The sequence below is a fragment of the Chionomys nivalis genome, chromosome 22 (genome assembly GCF_950005125.1).
Source record: "Chionomys nivalis chromosome 22, mChiNiv1.1, whole genome shotgun sequence".
Lineage (NCBI taxonomy): Eukaryota > Metazoa > Chordata > Mammalia > Rodentia > Cricetidae > Chionomys > Chionomys nivalis.
In genome coordinates this window covers 41,020,429-41,042,309 of record NC_080107.1, presented here as the reverse complement: position 1 = coordinate 41,042,309, position 21,881 = coordinate 41,020,429, and the positions used below count along the sequence as shown (strand labels likewise).

The window sequence follows — 21,881 nt, the reverse complement described above, 5'->3', positions numbered from 1 at the left end:
GCGTAGACCAGGCTGGACTTGAACTCACAGAGATTTGCCTCCTAAGTGCTGACCATCTCGTGCCCTTGCCACTCACAGGCATTATTTGACACGAGGAAGACCCCCAACTCCTCTATCCAGCCCTGTAGATTTGCTGGCGTCTAAGACAGGTCAGGCAAAATGTTCCTCAGTGAATGAATGTTCACTTCAGGCGGTCCCGGGTTGTGAACTCCAAAGTCGCCAAATGTGGAACAGTACTTAGCTACCGCCTCACTGACCATTCATCCAAACCCACGACACCAAGGGACGAGCCATGGAACTCCCAGGAAACTCCGAAGAAGCTGAGCTTCTCGCTAGGATCCCGTCCCAGCATGCTCTGCGCCCTGCCCGGGGCGGGACTTCCGGTACGAGCCTGCTGAATTTCGGGGCCGCCAGAAGCTTGATGTGCGTGTGGTCGCCTGGGCGACGGAACAGGCTGTGGAGTGTGTTGAGCGGCCTAACAGGTGAGGACGGGCGGGCTGCAGCTAGCAGGCGTTGTGTCCTGGAGGGGCGGAGCAAGCACCGTGGGGAATCCGAGGCCCAGTGTGGCCACTACCTTGCCGGATCGGAAAGCCCGCATCCCGAGCCCAGCCGAGGTCCAGCAGCTGGTGAGACGCAGCAGGCTTGCACAGTGCTGCGCTTCGAGCCGCTGCTCTTCCCGGTTATGCGCTGCAGCCCCAGGGATCAAGCGTGGCTAATCGAATCCAGCCACGAAGGGTGCCTGGGCCTTCAACTGCCTAGCTCGAAATCGGGTTATGCCCTTAGAAGGGACAGGCAGAAAGGCGCCTCTGATGTCAGTGAAGGCTTGAACATGTGACCTTTTCTTCCTTCACGTGGGCAGCGCGATGGGGGTGGGAGATGGAATTTCTGTCGCCTCAAAACACACTTTGCCTATTCTTTGGAGGTCAGGGGTCCAATGGCAATGGTAATTGCTAGGTCTGCAGATCTGGCTGCTTCTAACCAAACTTGGTTAAAGTAAGGAGTTTGGTTCAAGTAAGGCATCTAGTTCAGGAATGACATCGCTGAAGGGATTGCTTTGTTTTGATGCAATCAGGCAAAGCTGCTGCCAACACCTCAGGTAGTAAAAGGTCAAGCCAGGAGCAGAATGTTTCTCTTCATTTCTGAATCTGAGTGTGAACTTGTGTTTGATTTTTTTGTTTCTGACAGGATTTCACTAATGGCCTGAAACTCAGAGATCCATCTGCCTGTTCTCCCAAAGGCTAGGATTAAAAATGTGTGCAGCAGGGTGGTTGGTGGTACAAGCCTTTAATCCCAGCACGTGGGAGACAGAGGCAGGCGAATCTCTGAGGTCGAGGCCAGCGAGGGTTGCACAGGGAAACCCTGTCTCGAAAAACAGAGAGAGAGAGAGAGAGAGAGAGAGAGAGAGAGAGAGAGAGAGAAGGGGGGGCACTACCTTTTTTGGTGTTTTGGTTGGTTTTTTCTTTTTTTTTAAATATTTATTTATTTATTAAGTATACAATATTCTGTCTGTATGCCTGAAGGCCAGAAGAGGGCGCCTGACCTCTTTACAGATGGTTGTGAGCCACCATGTGGTTGCTGGGAATTGAACTCAGGACCTTTGGAAGAACAGGCAATGCTCTTAACCACTGAGCCATCTCTCCAGCCCTGGTTGGTTTTTTCAAACAAGGTTTCTTTGTCTTGCCCTGACTTGAAACTCACTCTGTAAATCAAACTGGTCTCGAACTCAGAGATCTGCCTGCCTTTGCCTCCAGAGTGCTGGAACTTAAGGCCTGGGCCATTATGATTATACCCAACTTTCACACCCAGCTTTATCGTATTTGTTTATTTACTTATATGTATGGTGAGGTTGTCAGTGGAAAACCTAGAGTGGGATCTCTCCATTTTGTTGTTCCTGGGATTGAACTCAGGTCATTAGGCTTTAGTGGCAAGAACCTTTACCTGGAGAGCCATCTCACCCACCACAATTTTTTTTTTTTTAAGATTTATTTATTATATATACCGTGTTCTGCCTGCATATATGCCTGCGGGCCAGAAGAGGGCACCAGATCTCATTATGGATGATTGTGGGCCACCATGTGGTTGCCCGGTATTGAACTGGGGACCTTTGGAAGAGTAACAAGTACTCTTAACCACTGAGCCATCTCTCCAGCCCAAGCTTGTGTTTTCTGTAATAGTCTTTCACCCTTCCCTTCCCACTTTCCTCCTCTCTCAGACTTTGCTTAGTGTTCCCATGAGAACGCCTCCTTTGTGCTCAGTGTCAGGCGGCACTGTGAGCCAGGTGCTGCTCTGATAAGCTAGGTCACAACCCAAGCAAAGCCTTGCTCTGGAAGCTCGTCATTCAGCACTGTGTCACGCAGGGCCACCTGCAGCTGTGGTCATGGTACTCTTAGATCACAGCAACTGAACATCTTTTGCTTTGCACTTCCTGCATTTGGTAACCAGCTCCCTCTGATTGGACACAAGGGCACAGGGGCCAACAGGTGGACTGTGTTTTTACCTATGCTGATGGTAGCCACGAGAAAGGCAGGGTCAGTGTCGGGTGTTGATGACAGGTGATGAATCAAGAACAGGAGTTCCTGGGTATGAAAGTGTCACCTTGTAGGAACTTCACCTCGGGGCAGCCCCAAGCTGATCTTGAGCCTAGGTCTCCATGTGGGTAGCCCATTGCCTGCTTCTGAACAGGCTCTTGCCATCTCCAGCAAGTTTGTGTCTGAAGGAGGGTGAGATCCAGGCACACTCAATTCTCATGTCTCATAATACTGTGAAGGCAGGCTGAAGCCATGGACATCGACGCGGAGAGAGAGAAAATAACGCAGGAGATCCAAGAACTCGAAAGGATTTTGTATCCTGGATCCTCCAGCACCCATTTGGAGATCTCTGAATCCAGTCTCAGTTCAGACTCTGAAGCAGGTATGCCCATGTGTCTGGCATAGCATGGCATGGCCGGAGCACCTGTATATATACCCTTTAACTGTGTTAGGCTATGAATTGCTCTGTGGCCAGACTCTTGTTTCTTCCCAAACTGTCCTCTGCTTTTACCTCAGAAAGTTCTTTCTATTCCATCAGTCTTTAGCTCTTGGGTCTGCATGTGTATCTGACCTGGAGCCTCCAGACAACAGTGGCATCCAGGAGCGAAAGGAGGGCCCAGAGTCTAGCCTGTCAGCTTGAATAATCTCCATGGCCCAGACACCCAGGATTTCTTTCCTAAGCTTAGTGGCTAACGCCCCCGTGCGACCCTGTTGTAAGGGCTCGTCTGTCTGCAGCATGCCCCTGCTACCTAGGCTCCCACTCTAACATGGTGTGTTTGTGTTCCTTATAGATTTCCTGCCCAATGAGGACTTGGGAACTGCTGCTGTCCCCGTCCTGGTAATTGTTGCTTACTCGGCTGGGCTGCTGGGGCTTACCTACTGCTGACTGCCTTCCAGACCAACCCGGAGGACTTGTTTGCACTCCTGCTGGCTTTCCTACAACTAACGCCCATTCATTGTGAAAATAAGGCATCACAGAGTGCTTGCTTCTTGTGCTAGTGATGGAATCCAGGGACTCATTCACACTAAGCTCACACCGTACCATGGAGCTCATCCCTGAACACAAGCTATTAGCAAACTAAAGTTATCAGCAGAATTGAGCCCTCTAACAGGCTGCTAACTATAACTGCTGGCTTTTGCTGCACTCACACTAAAAACATCAGATGTGGGAGGCAGCAGCCCATGTGTCTGGCCCATTTCACAGCTTAGCCGCTGTACCTTTTTCCATCCAGACAGTGGTCACCATAGAAGACTTAGAAAAACACCTGGCAGAGATCGATTCATACGAGAATAACCATGTTTTGCTAACAATATTTTGATCGTTTTAGGAATTTTGTTTGGAGAGTTTTTTTTTTAAAGATTGATTTATTTATTATGTATACAACATTCTGCCTCCATGTATGCCCGCACGCCAGAGGAGGGCGCCAGATCTCAGTACAGATGGTTGTGAGCCACCATGTGGTTGCTGGGAATTGAACTCAGGACCTCTAGAAGAGCAGCCAGTGCTCTTAATCTCTGAGCCATCTCTCCAGCCCCCTGGAGAGTTTTTTTGACAGTTTTCTTATTTCTTTACCAAACAAGCAAGAATAGGGTCCCGGGCTGGAGAGATGGCTCAGCGGTTAAGAGCATTGCCCGCTCTTCCAAAGGTCCTGAGTTCAATTCCCAGCAACCACATGGTGGCTCACAACCATCTGGAATGAGGTCTGGTGCCCTCTTCTGGCCTGTAGACATACACACAGACAGAATATTGTACACAAAATAAATAAATAAATAAATAAATAAATGAAAAGTTCTTTTTAAAAAAAAAAAAAAGAATAGGGTCCCTTAGTATTTAAGGACTATGTGTCTGCTCACTAGATTGACACAGCCCTGTAGTCATTAGACATTTTGGCATTCCCAGGTTTTGACCCCCATGGCTATTCAGGGAGTTTCTTTGCTGATATCTGACACTTGAGGTCCTGGGGATGGGAGTACAACAAACTTGCTGTGAAGTTCGGGCTACACAGAGATGTCTTTTGCAAAAATGGAAGCTGCTTGCTATGGTACACCAGCCCCCAGCCCCAGCATGTGCTTCACAAGCAGAGCTCATGTTGATTTGAAAAGATACACACACTCCGGCTTGAGGGTGATGGGCTCTGTTTCCAAATAGAACTCCTCCCTCACCTTGGTAGGATCAGCTCATGGTTCCGTATTCAGGGGCTCATACCAGAGCTGCCTCAGTATTACTTGTGGGTGTGGGCCTGAGCATGGCAACAAGAAAGGGGGTTGCTGTCTCTTCATTTGCCTTTTCTGGCTCCTAACCAGGGAGAAGAAAGGTGGAGTGAGGCCAGCAATGATGAGGAGGACCCCAAGGAAAAAGCTCTTCCTGAAGACCCCGAGACCTGTCTGCAACTAAATATGGTCTACCAGGAGGTGATCCAGGAGAAGCTGGCAGAGGTTAGCCAGCTGCTAGCTCAGAACCAGGAACAGCAGGTAAGATTGCCTACTCAAGGACGGTCTAAGCCCTCCTGACCCTCAGTGTCCCACAGGATCAGATTTCCCAGGACAGTCCTCACAGTGTATCTGTTTGTAGACGGAGACTGCTCTTTTGTTTCCCGGCTGCCCTGACCTGAATAATCGCACAGAAACTGTATCAATTACCACACGGTTTGGCCAGTGGCTCAGGCATGTTTCTAGCTAGCTCTATATCTTGAATTAACCCATTTCTATTAATCTACATATCATCACAAGGCTGTGGCTTACTGGTAAGGATCTAGTGTCTGTCTCCTTTGTCAGCTACATGGTGTCTCCTTGGCTCCGCCAACTCTATATATCTCTCTTCGGATTTCCTACCAGGCTTTGCTCTGCTAAGTCATTGGCCAAAACAGCTTCTTTATTAACCAGTGGAAATAAACATATTCACAGCATACAGAGGGGAACCCACATATCTGTTCATCCTCTACCTGCCCTCTTCCTCTTCTTGGCTCACTGATGGCCTTGCTTTTGTTCCAGGAAGAGATTCTGTTTGATCTGGCTGGGACCAAATGTCCCAAGGTGAAGGATGGCAAAAGCCTGCCTTCATACATGTACATAGGCCACTTTATGAAGCCATACTTCAAGGACAAGGTCACTGGAGTGGTGAGTAATAAAGACCCCTCTCTCAGCAGCTGGTTGAGTGTCCTAGGAGGAAGGGGCTCTCTTCTTTTCCACACTTGTGAGTTCCCTTGGGTCTTTTGGGTTAACATTTTCTGTCCCCCCAAAACCACCTCATCCTTTGATGAAAGTCAAGGCCTCCAGCTAACATTGCCCTTTGGGGTGTGTTCCTTTGAAATAGAATCACAGCCTTTAGCAAGTCAGTGTAGACCTGAAACTGCTCATGGCCTTCTGTGCCTGTCAGCCTCATGGAGTCTCTGGCCACTCCCTTGTGCTGGGGGGGCGGGGTCATGAGTGTTTCGCTCAGCAGTAGCTTGTAGAACAGATGTCTTGGGCCTGGCCCTGCATGTGGACAGCATATGAGGAGGCAAGAGTGAAGATTCTGCGTCTCCGTGGGGGCCTGGAAGGGTGAGTGTGGTTAGTGTGCCATGTCCTGACAATACTCTCTGACAGGGGCCTCCTGCCAATGAAGACACACGGGAGAAGGCTGCCCAGGGAATCAAGCCCTTTGAACAGCTCTTGGTGACCAAGTGTAAGTCCAGATAGGCTTCTGGGTGGCATCCACCGACCCTGGAAAACACAGAGGGCATCCCTACAGCATTCCCACAGCCTGGCCTCTCCTAGACATGTGCAATAGTTCTCAGGCCCTCCCTCCCATGGCCTCATGGGCTCCTTCAGGCCTTGATCGCTGGGACTGGCCCCTTGACCCTTGGCCTCGTGCTGAGTTGGGTGCAGGCTGGTCCACACACAGCCCTTCCCAACTCTAGCTATTCTTAGAACACCTAGCCCTGAAAGAATACTCTGAGCTAGGCTTGGGTGGAGGGTGGAATCATGGGCCAGAAGGTGTTCTGGCTGGCCACTTACTGGCATGCAGAGGATAGGCTAGAACTGCAGAGCGGATTCAGTGGACGTGTGTGTCTGTGGGGTAGGCCAGGCCTCGTGACATCACATCACTATTTTCCTCCTCCTCAGGGAAGCACTGGGAGAAAGCCTTGCTCAGGAAGTCTGTTGTGAGTGATCGCCTACAGCGCCTGCTTCAGCCCAAGTTGCTAAAGTAAGTCTGGAAATAGGTCGCCATAGCCTTCCCCACGCTTGACGGCCGGGCCACGCTGGGCCTGGTGAGGGTCAGTATGGCATGTACTCTTTTCATTCTCCTGCTGCCCCTTCAGCACTGTGACGTCGACGTCCGTTCTTTACTCTTTTCTGAAGAGGGTGGCCGGGCAATGTGGCCCAGTATGGAACATGGAGTTCAGAAGGAGCACCCATGTTTAGCTGCATGCTGCAATCAGTTTCTCAGATTCTCTTCTCTGGGTTTCTGGGCCTGTCTGTGAAACCAGCTTTATGAGTTCATTGATGGGTACATATCACATGACCAAAGGGCATCATGCAGTGCCCGGTGTAAGTACACAATGAAGGGCATTGTTGTTTTGATAAGTTGCTGAAAACAGATGCCCTTGGGGCATGGTGTGAGCTGTGCCAAAAGAGCCACACCTTCTGTGCCTGTGTCATTTAAAAGGGGCGAAGTGGCCACATGATGCTGACAATGTTAAGAACAGAGTAACCAAGCCGGGCGATGGTGGCGCACGCCTTTAATCCCAGCACTCAGGAGGCAGAGGCAGGCGGATCTCTGTGAGTTCGAGACCAGCCTGGTCTATAAGAGTTAGTTCCAGGACAGGCTCCAAAACCACAGAGAAACCCTGTCTCGAAAAACAAAAAAAAAAAAAAAAAAACAAAAAAACAGAGTAACCAGATCAGAGGTGTCTCTTAGAGCTGGACCACAGGGTACCAGTCCTCTCTGGGCTTGTGTGCTCAATACTGATGATTTTCCTGAAGTGTGAGCGAGCCAGCTCTTTCCAAACAAGGTCTGTTTGCTATTTGCTGTAGCAGTAGCTGCAGAGCTAAGTCAGCCTTGCCTGAGATGTTTGTGTCCTGGAAGCCAAGACTGCAAACAACCTGGCAACTCCTACCCTGGGTGATGGTATTCTGGTGGTAGGGGTGCCCCAGAGGTGGTGCCAGGGCTTTCTTTGTGCTAAGGGACCAAGGCAAGAGAGAAAGCACATTCCTGTGCAGGTTTTCCAACTTTGATCCTTGAGACTTGCACAAGCGCAGTTCAGAGGACAGAGCTTCGGTATCCCTAGGACATCTCATCCACAACTCCTCCACTCTGCCTGCCTTGCAGACTTGAGTACTTACATGAGAAACAGAGCCGAGTCTCTAGCGAGTTGGACAGGCAGGCCCTGGAGAAGCAGATTAAAGAAACAGAGAAGGAGATTCAGGACATCAAGTAAGCTGGGGCCTTCTGGGTCCAGGGGAGAGCTGCAAGCCTTGCATGATACCAGCTCCTTATTCTTTCCTGTAGCCAGCTCCCAGAGGAAACTTTGCTGGGGAACCGGCTGGACAACCACGACTGGGAAAAGATTTCCAACATCAATGTAAGTCGGGCAGCCCTGAGTGCCCACAGCTGCAGCAGTGCTTCTAAGCCAAGTGTGGGTGGGGACTAGGTGGTAAAGTCTCGCCTCCCCTTGTGCCGTATCCCACTGTAAACTATACAAACAAGCATGCCTAGCACTGCCAGAAGTGGCAAAGGACTTCATGGGCCCCTCCGTGACAAGGTGTGCTTCCTGAGAAATACAGTCTTCAGTGCCTTTGGCTACACAAATGAGTCAGCTCACTTAATGGCCACAAAAGCCACTGGCTGGCACACAGTGACAACCCGCAGTGGGTCTGTGTCTTTGATATGCTTGGCATCAGTAACACTCTAAAGGCTGTGTTCTCGTGGGCGCAGTTTGAAGGAGGCCGTAGTGCAGAGGAGATCCGGAAGTTCTGGCAGAGTTCTGAGCATCCAAGCATCAACAAGCAAGAATGGACTGCAGAGGAGGTGGAGCGACTAAAAGCCATTGCTGCCACGCACGGCCACTTGGAGTGGCATTTGGTTGCAGAGGAGCTAGGGGTAAGGACCAGAACCTGCAAACCTTGGAAGTCTGGGAGGACATGGACTTCTGGGCTTGGGATGGAACTCAGTTTCATGCTGTATAGTGTGGTACACACAATCTTAGGAATTAATTTGCTTGGTAAATTGTGCTTTAAAGCAAGTGATTTGTCCCTTTGTCTTTTTAACTTTAATTTCCATCTTGTCTGGTTAAATGTAACCATTTACTGCATTTCTTTGCCTTTTATTTGTTACGGGAAAATGCCTAGAAGCAAACCATAGCTGAGCACCTACCACATCCCACCCCTAAGTCCCGTGGCTGGTGAGCTGGCTCAGATAGTGAGTCTCCTGGAAAAGCCTATCCATAAGGGGATGAGTGATGGGCAGGTGCAGACGCAGTGTCGTGTGGCTGTCTTATCTGTCGTGTGTCCCTCATCCCTGCCTATCTAAGGTTCTAAATAGCCTGCCTCAGAGCTTGAGAGCCAGAGCATTCCTGTGAGAGGCTTTGAGAGGCATTCCCACAGCATCTCCTCCCATCCCTCTAGGAATTGGCAGTGTCGTCTAGACATCTGAGTTAGCTGTCACAAGGATTTTTCTTGTTTGTTTTTAATACAGGGTCTCACTCTGTAGTTTAGGCTGACTTAAGACTCATGGCACTCTCCTGCTTCAGGCTCCCAAATGCTGGGATTTGCAACACAGTTGTCTATGGCCAGGTTTTCTTTTACAAGCCATAGAACCCTCTCTGAACTGCTCCTATTCTGGGCCCCTCATGGTCTAGCAAACTATCACTCCCCAGGAGCCTGAAGAGGAGAACTCTGCTGTACAGAGTGCTGCCTGTAGTTCAGGCCCCCTTCTCCTGGAAGCCCTTGGAGGGCTGTTTCTGGGCATCTCTGCATGTGCAGGGTGAAGCCCAGTGATGATCATTCATTTCTGTTTGGCCTTGGGAAGACAAGCCGCAGCGCCTTCCAGTGCCTGCAGAAATTCCAGCAGTACAACAAAGCCTTGAAACGCAAGGAGTGGACAGAAGAGGAAGACCACATGCTCACCCAGCTGGTCCAGGAGATGCGTGTTGGGAACCATATTCCATACCGCAAGAGTAAGCCCACCACAACAAAAGGCATCTTCTCATCCCTTGAGCTGCTCCAAGCCCTAGTGGCCTGAGGCCTAGGTCCCTGGAAGCAGAGATTTGTAGAAGAGTTCACAGCTGTACTAGGGAGTGTGGGCGGGGGAGTGAGGGGCCTGGTGACCAAAGTGACTCCTCTCTGTAGCTTCTGGGAGACCCCTCTCTTCCTGCTTATTGCCTGCATAAGATGGGTGAGCCCCCGTCTTCTCTGTCCCCAGTTGTCTACTTTATGGAAGGAAGAGACTCCATGCAGCTGATCTACCGTTGGACCAAGAGCTTGGATCCTAGCCTGAAAAGAGGGTTCTGGACCCCAGAGGAAGATGCTGTAAGTCTGTCACCCAGAGAAAACTACTCAGGAAGTTTGCCTGGCTACCCTAAGTACAATTGTGTGCCCTTTTTAAGCTCAGGGTGGAGGCATTGTCTATTCTCTTCTTTCCTGCAGAAGTTGCTTCAAGCTGTTGCCAAGTATGGGGCGCACGACTGGTTTAAAATCCGGGAAGAGGTGCCAGGTAGGAGCGATGCCCAATGCAGAGACCGGTGAGTTGCCCACACTGACTGAAGGAGCGACTTGCTTGAGTCACACTTCTGTAGGCAGCGGCCCAAAAGTGATTTGTCCACAAGCGCTTTGCATACTGGGGGTGGCACTGCTGGGAAGCAGAACTTTCCTATTTCTGTTGTCCACAAGGAGTCAAATGCTAGTGGCAACTCTTGCAGATGTCCTCCCACATTGCTGGTGAGACGGTCCCTATCAGGTCCTCCCACATTGCTGGTGAGACAGTCCCTATCAGGTCCTCCTACATTGCTGGTGAGACGGTCCCCATAAGGCTACTAGGGTTCTCTCCTTTTCTTTCAGTGGTTTGTTCAGACATGTTTTACTTTACCTTGTTAATGTAAATCACCTACAGTCCACACTCTAACCACACAGAACCCCATTCAAACAGGCAATGGTCAGTAGACTTATCTCCAGAGATGCACAAGTAGCCAGAAGGCCCATGAAAAGATGCTCAGTCACTAATTTCAGGAATGCAAATCAGAACCACAGTGAAATATTTCACACAGATATGGGTAGGGACAGCTGTCAAAACAGACAAAAGAGCACAGTAACAAGTGCTCCCGGGGAGCAGAGCACGGCATTTGGAGAATCCAGAGCATGAGGCAGCATTATGTGAGATGTTGCAGTCTCTACCTGCAAAACTCAAGTGCCCCAGGCAGAAACTCTTGTACCGGACAAGAATGTTTATAGAACGTTGTTTATCACTGTTGATAGGAACATGTGGGATACAAATTTGGAGTCCTGGCATTTGCAAGGAAGGGCATTCTGATAGATGCTGTGTTTCCATTCATTTGGTTCAAAGGTCCATGAGCCTTGAACATTTGACCATTTGGACAAGTATTTCTCAAGACATGCTTATTTCAGGAATGTTCCTGAGTCAGTGACTCTTGTGTTTGGCTTTTTTGGGAGCTGCTAGACTTTGTGCAAAGTGTCCCTATTATTGTGTGCTCCCAGCAGCATGTGAGTGTTGGGGCACTCTGCCTTCACTCCAGCATGTGTTCCTGTTGTCCCTGTTTCTGCTTGGAATTGCACCTTCTAAGTGCCCATGACGTAGCCTCCCGCAGTAGCTTCTCGCAGCAGCCCCTGTGGCTCACTGCTGAGCCTCTCTGCTGTGCCTGCTGGTTTCTTACATGTGTGCATCTCTTTGGAGAAACATCTGTCAAGTGCCTTGCCTGGTTTAAGTTACTTGTCTTTGCATTACTGGCTTGTGAGGGTTATGTGCATCTTTATGCATTCTGGATGCAAGTCCCTGTCAGGTGCAGGATTTGCATGGTATGCCAGTCAATGGCTCATCTCTCCTTTCTTCTCCAGAGCCCTCAAAGCAGTGGTTCTCAACCTGTGGGTCAAGACCCCTTTGGGATTTGAATCACCCTTTCACAGGATTTACATAACAATTCATAACAGTAGCAAAATTACAGTTATGATGTAGCAACAAAAATAATTTTATGGTTGGGGGTCACCACATCATGAAGAAGTCTAATATTAAAGAGGCACAGCATTAGGAAGGTTGAGAACCACTGCCTTAAAGCGTAAAAATTTTTAAATGTTTGATTAAGTCCAGCTTGTCTTTATTTTTATTTATTTATTTGCTTGTGGTGTTGGTCTAAGAAATTATTGGAGAAGACAGAGGATCAGTGGTGGGGTCTTAAACTACCCTCTGTTTCCACACCATTTTCAGCTACATCAGAAGATTACATTTCAGCCTGAAGAAGGGACGGTGGAATGCAAAAGAAGAGCAGCAGCTGATCCAATTAATAGAAAAATATGGTGTCGGTGAGTTGTTGGGCACTTGTCTTTCCTGTCGCTGCTGGCTCTGAGCATGCTGGGAATCCCCACAGCCATCTGGAGACCTGCGTCTTTTCGGATCTTAGGCTGCTCTCCTGATGTCAGCTTCTGCCTCAGGCTCAGTCTTAACATGCGGCAGTGTGTCTCCCCATTGCAAATGCTCTTTTGGTTTTTTTTTTTGGTTTTTCAAGACAGGGTTTCTCTGTGGTTTTGGAGCCTGTCCTGGAACTAGCTCTTATAGACCAGGCTGGTCTCGAACTCACAGAGATCCGCCTGCCTCTGCCTCCCAAGTGCTGGGATTAAAGGCGTGCGCCACCACCGCCCGGCCTGCTCTTTTGTTTTAGTGCTGGTGCTGGGGATGGAATCCAGGACCTTAGCTGGCTAGACAGGCTTGCCTCCAGGCTCCAGCCCCATGCTCTCCATTACAAAGGAGTGATAGTCACTACAGGAAATTGGGAAGCAGACGAAGTGATACACACCTTTTATCCTGGCACAAACACACAACACACACAAATAACTATAAAGCACCAGGTAGAGACCATTCATGAGCATTACCCAAGATTTACCTGTGGCCTCCATGTTCGTGTGCACACACGCACCTGCAGTCATTATGTAGCCTAATACTGAACATTGTCACAGCTGTGCTACCCTTTGGGAGTCTTCTGGTCTTGCTCCCGTGTCTTCGGTGGGTGCTCTGGTGCTCTGTGCGGAGGAGCCTCTGGGATGTCAGTCACATCTTTCGTGACTGGTGTTTGCAGTATTTCCTAACTTTTTACTGCAGGGCAGGAGTGGGTGTTTGTAGCTAAATCTTTTTTTTTTTTTTTTTGGTTTTTCGAGACAGGTTTTCTCGGTAGCTTTGGTGCCTGTCCCGGAACTAGCTCTTGTAGACCAGGCTGGCCTCGAACTCCCAGAGATCCACCTGCCTCTGCCTCCTGAGTGCTGGGATTAAAGGTGTGCGCCACCACCGCCCGGCTTGTAGCTAAGTCTTGCTGATACTGGTGATACCACCTCAGAAAAACGCTAACTATCGTTCTGGGACATGGCAAAATACAAAGGATTTTGTCACCTGTTGTCACACTTCCCCATAAGTGCGACCTCCAGGTGTCCCTCTGCAGCACTAGGAACAAAGCTTTGACATTGTCTCTTCAGAGCCTTGGTACAGCAGATGCACCAGGGCCTGGAGTGACTTCGCCTTCCTACCTGTGTGTGCCAGAACTTCCTCAAGGGGTTGGTCAGCCCTGAAATACAGATCCTGCCAAATACAGGTGCTCTGGCTTCAGTAGGAACTGCCTCTGGCCAAGCACATGGGGGATGACCATCTTGATAACTTAGCCTCAATGGAGTGTGGTTGCTTTTGCAGGTCATTGGGCACGAATAGCTTCTGAACTGCCCCATCGGTCAGGCTCCCAGTGTCTGAGCAAGTGGAAAATAATGACCAGGGTGAGACATTTGTTTGCTAGCTTTGCTCGGGTGGAAGGCCCATGACCTGCGGGAGTGCTTTGGCAAGGGCGGAGGGGTAGGGAGGGCGGGGAGCACGCAGGTTCTGGCCCTTCCATATCCTTTTCAGGAGACCATGCCTCAGCAACAGTGTGCTCTGACCCTGGAGGTCCCGGGCATGTCATAGCACACCTGGGCAGCTGAGACCTGAAGCACTCCTTTCCTCCCCTCAGAAGAAGCAGCATCTCCAGAGGAGGAGGGGGCGGAGGCCCCATCACAGTAGCCAGTGGAGCTCGAGCAGCAGCAGCAACAGCAGCGACAGTGAGAGTTACGGTGGCAGCAGCAGCAGCAGCAGCAGTAGTGAAGACTCGGGATCAGAAATGGAGCTGGAAGAGTCTCTGGAGAACGGCAGAGCACTGGTTCCTCCACAGCACAGAGTGCCAGACATTGACCTGTGGGTTCCTACCAGGCAGACCACCAGCCAGTCCCAGAGAGAAGGGGCAGGACCCTACCTAGAACACCGTGCTGTGTCCTACACACTTGATGCCACTCAGAGTCACCACAAGGAAGATTCCACCACCATCTCCACTCCTGAGGTAAGCCAGGTGCAGATGTCCTGTGAGCCCCACAGCATTGTTCCAAGAGGGTTCAGTACTAGCAAACATGGAAGCCCCAGCCAGCAAGGTGGGCCTCAGTGCACCCTAAACGTGAGAAAGGGGAGTAGTGAGTGCTCTGTGCTCTTAGTGGTCACTAACGCTGGCACTCTGGACAGTTTGGTTTCTGACCTGGCCACAGCCATGTCCTCTTGTTCACTAAAATGTGTTGCTTAGGACTGGTTTCAGAGTTGTGCAGTAGTAGTGGCCTTCACAATGCAGCCTCCATTGTCCCCAAGTCATGACATCCGCTTTAGGGCGCATTTGAGAGGGCGGTTTCCACCTCCAGCTGCTGAGTTCAGAAGGTGTTCTTGGGCAGTGTCTTTCTAACTTGGCTGCTCCTGTGCATCCACCTGTCTCTCTCTGGCCTCAGAGCTGGGGCCTGGAGCCGGATGCAGCTCTGGCAGTGACTAGAGCAGCCTTGTGGGCTGCATAGGCTGCTCTGCCCAGAGCATTGCTGGAAGGATGGCGCAGCTAGCTCAGCCATGGCACTGCCTGCCATGTGGACCAGAGCATCTCGTAGAGAAGGAGCTGAGCCAGACCCTACCTGAAGACCACGTACTTGTCTTACTACAGAGCACTTTCCCAATAGCAAGTGGTGTTCATGATCTATGCTATGGGGTCTCACAAGGAGGTGTTACACCTGCACCAGGTTCTGCTGCAGCCAACCTTACATGGTCTCTTTTAATATACAGCTTGCGTTGAAAGTGCCCCTAGAGAAAATGCTGAAGTTGATCAGGACCCGCCCAACCACCCAGAGCCACACACTGGTGAAGAAAAGACCAATGCAGCCACCCCTGCCTAATTCATGCTCGGGGTCTGACCCTGGTGACGGTGTGGCTGGGCCCCATCTGCGGCGGCTGTGGCGTGGAACTTTACAGCATAAGCTGAGGCGCAAGAGACAGGCTTTGCACCGCAGGCTTCTTAAACACAGGCTTCTGCTGGCTGTGATTCCCTGGGTGGGTGACATCAGCCTGTCCTGCACACAAGCTCCTAGGAGGCCTGCTGCAGTGCAAACTCAAGGTACGATCCAGGGCTCCTGGGACCTTTCTGGAGCTGGGGCGGGAACAAGCCCTGGAAGTGCTTCTTCTCCTGGCAGAGGGAACCACAGGGGAGGGACCTGATGGGGACCTGTGGAGAGGCAGATCCATGAAGGACAGATAGGACTGTCACTGAAGGGTTTGAAGATGAACAGTTGGGCCACCCTTTTCTCCCTGCCCTTGTGAAACAAGGTTCAGCTAGATCTGGGGTAGTAGTGAGAGGCTTAGGGGGGGCCCCCCTTCTGCTCTCGGAGGCAATGTGGAACACTAAGGCTGCTCTGCCCCAGACTCTTGGGGAGCTTCAAAACTGGGGCTACTTTGTGCTTTGCCCTTGTCCTCTAGCTGACGGCATCAGGATGCAGTTAGAGAGTGCCCGCCTGACCAGCACTCCGGTGTTCACATTGCTTATTCAGGTAAGCGCCTAGCAGATTGCTGTCTGCTTTCTTCTTCTTTTTCTCCTTCTTCCTCTTCCTCCTCCTCTTCCCCCTCCTCTTCTTCTTCCTCCTCCTTTTCTTCCTTTTTTTTTGGTTTTTTGAGACAGGGTTTCTCTGTAGCTTTGGAGGCTGCCCTGGAGCTCGCTCTGGAGACCAGGCCAACCTCGAACTCTCTGCCTCTCAAGTGGTGAGATTAGAGGTGTGCGCCACCACTGCCCAGTATCTGCTTTCTTTTATACTGATGAAGAAGCATGCATGGAGCCTAGGTCCGAGCTAGAGGCTGTGAAATTGTCATGACCTCCCTGGGCAGTCAGAGGCTTTAGGAGTTTGGATCTACTCCTGGGGCAGCCATGGTTAGGACCGCCTTCCATCTCCTCGACCATTGTTGCGGGGAGGTTCTTATTCTCGGGTCTCTCAGCTATTGCAGATTGATACTGCGGGCTGCATGGAGGTAGTTCGAGAGAGGAAGACCCAGCCACCTGCACTGCTCCAGCCTGGCGCCCAGAACCCCCAACCACATCTTCTGCAGGTAACAGACACTGGGAACAAGAACGTCACGCTGGGTACAGTGGCATACTCCTTTAATCCAAGCACGCGGAAGGCAGAAACAGGCGGATCTCTGTGAATTCAAAGCCAACCTGGTCTACATAATGAGTTTCAGGCCAACTAGAGCTACATAATGAGACCTAACCTCAAAAAAAAAAAAAAAAAAAAAAAGAGCAAGCCAGGCAGTGGTGGCTTACACCTCTAATCCCAGCACTCAGGAGGCAGAGAGGCAGAGATAGATGATGGACAGATCTCTGCGTTCAAGACCAGCCTGATCTACAGAGCAAGTTCCAGGCTCCAAAGCTAAAGAGAACCCCTGACTGAAAATGAAAAAAGAAAAAAAAGGAGTGAGAACAAGTATACTTCCAACCCCTGCCCCACGTGGCCCAGATTCGGTGTCTCAGCCCTGCCTTGGAGGAACAATTTCCAGGCATTTCCTTAGAAAAGTTGGCTCTCCCTCAGAACATCCCTTACCATTGCTTCTCAGGGAGGCATCTGTGTGAGCTGCCCCACAGGAGGCCTGAATAGAGTCTGAGGGAGGTAGCTTACCAGCTGCAGGTCTCTGCAAGTCACTAGTACCCTCTGTTCTAGGAACCAAACTCATGAGTTCAGTTTGGGGGAGGCTTTAGCTTGGAGCCCTGTCACCTGGGGAAGCAGTAACCAAAAGAGCACTCTGGTGCCCGTTGCCCGTAGCCCCTAAGCCCCACACTGTCCAGTGATGATTTGATGAGCTCTGGCCAGTAGCCTTTAGTGGAGCTGTACTGAAAGCCTCCAGCAGCGACTGTCCTTTCCCGGGCCCCCTGAGCTCAGTGCAGATAGGAAAGCACCAGAGCTGCAGTGGGTGGTGAGCGGGAAGAACTAATGGGATCGGCAAAGATTCTACAGACCGACTTTCCTGTCTTCACAGGCATCCTCCAATGCCAAGAACAGCACAGGTACCATCTGCTACATCTTTCTCTCTTCTGGTGGGAAATGCTCTGCATCTGAGCCACGGCCTCTAGCAGCACAGCCAGTGGCCCAGAGAATAGCCTAGAAGGGCCTGGAAGTGCATGGGCTTTCAACTCTAGGCAGCTACTGAGGGCTCGAGGCACCATGTTGTGTCACATGATGGGAGAGCCAGCAGTCCTGGTTTTGAGCATCTTTGAGGTTTACAAGCCATTCTCTCACAGCTTGTTAGACATAGACTGCGTGGAGGCTGGGGAGATGGCTCAGAAGTTAAGAGCATTGACTGCTCTTCCAGAGGACCCAGGTTCAATTCCCAGCACCCATATGGCAGCTCACAACTGTCTGGAACTGCTGTTCCAGGGAATGTAGCGTCCTCACACAGACATACATGCAGGCAAAACATCAGTACACAAAAAATAAAAAATATTTTAAAAGAATGTAGACCAGACTGTCTCTGGCATCTGCTGCCCTCTGTGAACAGAATGCCTTGGGTTGGAGCCCATGAGGTGAGCTAAAATTCCACACATGGGCTTGCTGGTGTTCCTGGGCACATTGCCTGAAGTTCTCATCAAGATAGTTGTCTCTTCCTCTAGGCTGCCTCCTCCCAAGCATCCCAGGTCAGCAAACTGCAAAGAGAGATGGCCACAAAGGGCGTCCACAGCTGGGATCCTGCGGTGCTGTGGCTGCCTCCTCCCAAGTTCCTGTAGCAGCCCCACGTGGCCTCCGACCAAAACCCAAGACTGTATCTGAGCTGCTTCGTGAAAAACGGCTCCGTGAGTCCCGTGCCAAGAAGGCCACTCAGGCCCTCACTGCCATCAATAGCCAGTTGCTGATCTCCTCACCTGTGATCCTCCAGCCCCCTCTGCTGCCAGCCCCTCAGGGTTCCCCTGTAGCAGGCCCTGCAACATCCAGTGTAGAACTCGCTGTTCCTGTGGCCCCAGTGATGGTCAGTTCAAGTCCTTCTGGCTCCTGGCAGGTGGCTGGGATCTCAGCCACAGACAAGCAGCCCCCCACCCTGCAAACTGTTCCCCTAAATCCTTCCCACAAAGGGACCCAGATTGCAGCCCCTGCTGCTTTTAGGAGCCTGGCCCCAGCTCCCATGCAGGTCCCCACAAGCTGCCCCCCAAGTACTCTTGGACAGTCTCAGGCCCCTGCCACATCCCAGAAACAGGGCCCGCCCCTTCTCCCAGCAGCCCCCAGCCCCACACAGCTACCTGTGCAGCCCCTCAGTCTACCACCAGTTCTTGGCCCACAGGCAAGTGGGCAGCCCCTGGCAGCCAAGGCCAGCCTGCCTGTCAACTGGGTACTCACAACTCAGAAGCTGCTCTCTGTCCCAGTACCAGCTGTGGTGGGCCTCCCCCAGTCAGTGATGGCCCCTGAGACTGTAGGACCACCAACAAAACAGCTACCTTCCCCTGCCATGACTCCTGCTTGCCAGGGACAGCTTCCAGTCAGTGCAGACACAGAACCCAAAGGTCCTCAGGGCCACGAAACACCACCCACAACTGGGCACGAAAAGAAGACCCTGAACCTAAGTCTGCTTTCCCAGGAAAGTGAGGCAGCCACACTGACGTGGCTGAAAGGCTGCCAAGGTGCTTGTGTGCCCCCACTGGGGAGCAGGATGCCCTATCAGCCCCCTTCACTGTGCAGCTTGCGAGCATTGTCCAGCCTCCTCCTCCATAAAAAGGACTTGGAGCAGAAGGCTTCTTCTCTGGTGGCCAGCCAGGAAGCTGGGTCCCAAATTGAGCCCAAACCTGGAGCCCTACAGACTTCCTTGGAACTGGTACAGAGGCAATTCCGGGACAACCCAGCCTACCTCCTGCTGAAGACACGTTTCCTGGCTATCTTCTCCCTTCCCGCTCTCCTGGCCACTCTGCCTCCCAACAGTGTCCCTACCACACTGTCAGCAGCCATGGCTGTTGGTTCTGAAAGTGACAGTGAAGACCCTGGTGACCTGGAACTCAAGGACAGGGCCTCGCAGTTGGACTGCCCCACCTGTAGAGTACAAGCGGACCCAGCAGCCACAGCCGCCATACAGGTAAGGATGCTGGGGCAGGCAGACGGGTCCTGCAGTACCTTGCCCGCCTGTGTGTGTCTGGCTTGCTGGGAGTGTTAGGCTGGGCAGGTGGAAGTTGTGCAAGGGAGCATTCTGTGGGTTTCTGAAGGAGGAGGAAGCTCGTCCAGTCTGCCTGGTTGGGAACGGGCTTAGCAGAAGCTGCCTCTCCTGGGCTGGCTATAGCAGAAGAGGGAGACAGCCTTCTACTGTGACAGCCCCACCCCATGCACATACCATACACCCAAACTCAAGGTAGAGAGGCAGGCCTGACACGTGACACATGGGGTGGGCTGTGGGTACAGTGGAAATGAGAGTTGCCCTTGTGTGTGCTCTCGTGGGTACAGAGTTCCTCCCAGGCATCTCTTGCTCACAGAGCTGGGCCTGGCAAGACAGTCTGTTTCCCATAGGACCCATTTCCTGCCCTTCCTGGCTACTCCCAGGGAGCCCTACCCAGCCTCTTTCCCGCAAGGCTTAGACATGTAGAACCTTCATGCAGCTGGCGCTCCACACCTGCTCGTGCTACCTTAGTTCCAAGGGGACCTGGGAATCTGTCTCCCTTGGTCAGCACCTCAGAGCAGGAGAGTGGTTACCATGGGATTGCCTAATGGTTGGAGACCCTACCCGAGGGGCAGAACTGCAGAAAGCTAGGACCTAGCTGCTCCCATGTAGCTGTCCTGGGGAAGCATATGCTAGCAACTGCCTGTCCCTGATGTTCAGGCTGGTGGCAGTGGGGGTTGTCCTCCCTTCCCCATTCCCTGCCTGTTCTGGCTGTCATCACTCTTGTCTTCCCTGGCCTGGCTTTTTATTATTTCAGAGAGCTCCAGGTTCTGGTGAGGACTCTGCCCCCTCCCACCTGAGTGCTTCTGATGACCTTGACGTGCTTAGGACACGGCATGCTTGCCATTCACGGACGCGGAGGCTTCTGTGAGCCACAAGGTGAGTCCCTATGGAGCCTGCCACACTGCCACCAGGAAGACGCAGAATCCAGAGTATGGACTCCCTCGGCCTCCCGCTGAGCTGAGGCATGGATAGCACTATCAGGTCTGAAGGCTGGACTTATGCAGGCAGGGCAAGGCTTCTACCTGAAGCCCATGTTGGTCAGTGTGCCGCAAGGCCTTGGCACTACTCCCTCTGCCTGGGTTTTGTCCCCTCCCTGGGGTGTCAGCTCCTCAGAGCATCCTCTCTGACAGCTTTGTTTCGGCCTGAGTCTCAGCTGCTCCCCACATGCAGCCCGTCAGCATGGTCACCTGCTTGTGCTCTCTGATCACAGACTCCAGGCTGTACCTTGCTTTCATTGCTGAGTCCCTGGGTTCAGGCCAGGGTAAGCAAGGAAGGCGTTGGAACTGTGAGGGGTGGGTGTCTAGGATGTTCTCGTTGACTTGTGAAGCCACCATAAGTTGTGCTGCTTGTCCTCAGTGCAGTGCCAGCTTATGCCCTCAGCAGTACCACCTGTGGGCCTGTCCCGGAGCCTGGGGCCTGCTGCGGTGAGAACACTGTCAAGAAACCAGAAACCCACTCTTACACCAGGCAAGAGGCAGGGCCTAGGCCTGACCAGAAGTCCACAACCGTCTGCGAGAGGAAGCGGAGGCCAGGAAGCTGCAGGCCTGCAGAGTAACCTGTCTGCAGCCAGCAACAGGGACTCTGACAACAGTGACCGTATGGTCACAGGCTTAACTGCTAACAAATGCAAATCCATGTATTTGAAGAAATAAAGTAAATGTCTATTTTTTTACTTTAAAGCAACGCATAGCCTTTTTGTGGTTTTTGTCATCTAGGACTGGGTACCCACCAGCATCTAGGGGTGTGGGCACCTGCCAGTTCTGAGACTCCAACACCCGTGGCTGCCCATGCAGTTCCTGCATCCAGTACTTTTCTAGAGAGCAGGGAGAATGTGTCAGCCGGCCTATACCTCCCGAGGTGGGGTTCCTAGAACCAGCATCCGCCACAACAGCAGCTCCCCCTCATGATGGTAGGCATGTCTTTGGCATGGACCCAAGACCCAATTGGGTCTAGCCTCTTGCTTTTCTTAGTCACTGTTATATCCCAACTCTCCGAGTCCCGAGCCCCTTGGCTCTCCAGGAGTGGTTCTTACGTGTGCTTCATCCTCTGTTGTGGGAAATTTCCAACTCAGAGTGAAAGGGTAAGTGTGACTAACCTGGTCCTGGTGCTTGTACCAGCTGACAACAGGTGTCACTCTTGGAGCCAGCAGATGGCTCATCATGCACACTGCACCAGCTCTGGCTTCCCCCCACCCCCGTTTCAAGGACACCAATACATCCAGGAACTGTCTTTTTAGTCTCTCTAGCTTCTACCTTAGATGTCTTCATTTCGAGCCAGGCGGTGGTGGCGCACGCCTTTGCACTCGGGAGGCAGAGGCAGGCGGATCTCTGTGAGTTCGAGGCCAGCCTGGTCTACAAAGGGAGTTCCAGGACAGGCTCCAAAGCTACAGAGAAACCCTGTCTCGAAAAAACGAAAAAAAAAAAACCAAAAATAAAAAATGTCTAGCCGGGCGGTGGTGGTGCACGCCTTTAATCCCAGCACTTGGGAGGCAGAGGCAGGCGGATCTCTGTGAGTTCGAGACCAGCATGGTCTACAAGAGCTAGTTCCAGGACAGGCTCCAAAACCACAGAGAAACCCTGTCTTGAAAAACCAAGGGGAAAAAAAAAAAAAAAGATGTCTTCATTTCGGAGTGCTTGGGAGTTTTTCGGGTGTCTTTGTAC

At 51.6% G+C, this 21,881-nt stretch overlaps 1 protein-coding gene across 3 annotated transcripts; it reads left to right on the top strand.

Moving 5' to 3' along the window:
- The first annotated feature begins 410 nt into the window (after positions 1-410).
- On the top strand, positions 411-20,904 carry Snapc4 (small nuclear RNA activating complex polypeptide 4). 3 transcript variants are annotated; one of them, XM_057755328.1, is made up of 23 exons: positions 411-482; positions 2,772-2,910; positions 3,320-3,366; positions 4,833-5,000; positions 5,520-5,645; positions 6,114-6,192; positions 6,633-6,714; positions 7,840-7,944; positions 8,020-8,092; positions 8,446-8,610; positions 9,538-9,685; positions 9,931-10,037; positions 10,155-10,249; positions 11,944-12,038; positions 13,411-13,490; positions 13,721-14,083; positions 14,836-15,163; positions 15,523-15,593; positions 16,033-16,143; positions 17,068-17,095; positions 17,699-19,143; positions 19,976-20,097; positions 20,578-20,904. In XM_057755328.1, exons 2-22 carry the CDS (start codon positions 2,781-2,783, stop codon positions 20,087-20,089), a joined length of 3,960 nt encoding a protein of 1,319 aa, XP_057611311.1. In that variant the 5' UTR covers positions 411-482; positions 2,772-2,780; the 3' UTR covers positions 20,090-20,097; positions 20,578-20,904. The 3 variants fall into 3 exon arrangements, with proteins under 3 accessions (XP_057611311.1, XP_057611312.1, XP_057611313.1); XM_057755329.1 differs by having other exon boundaries at positions 420-482; positions 2,768-2,910; XM_057755330.1 differs by lacking the exons at positions 411-482; positions 3,320-3,366 and having other exon boundaries at positions 2,814-2,910.
- Positions 20,905-21,881: the final 977 nt, after the last annotated feature.

Coding starts and splice junctions, on each gene's coding strand:
- Snapc4 (XM_057755328.1), top strand. CDS start 2,781: ATGGACATCGACGCGGAGAGAGAGAAAATAACGCAGGAGATCCAAGAA. Junction 15,594..16,032: donor TGTTCACATTGCTTATTCAG/GTAAGCGCCTAG, acceptor CGGGTCTCTCAG/CTATTGCAGATTGATACTGC. Junction 16,144..17,067: donor CCCAACCACATCTTCTGCAG/GTAACAGACACT, acceptor CTGTCTTCACAG/GCATCCTCCAATGCCAAGAA.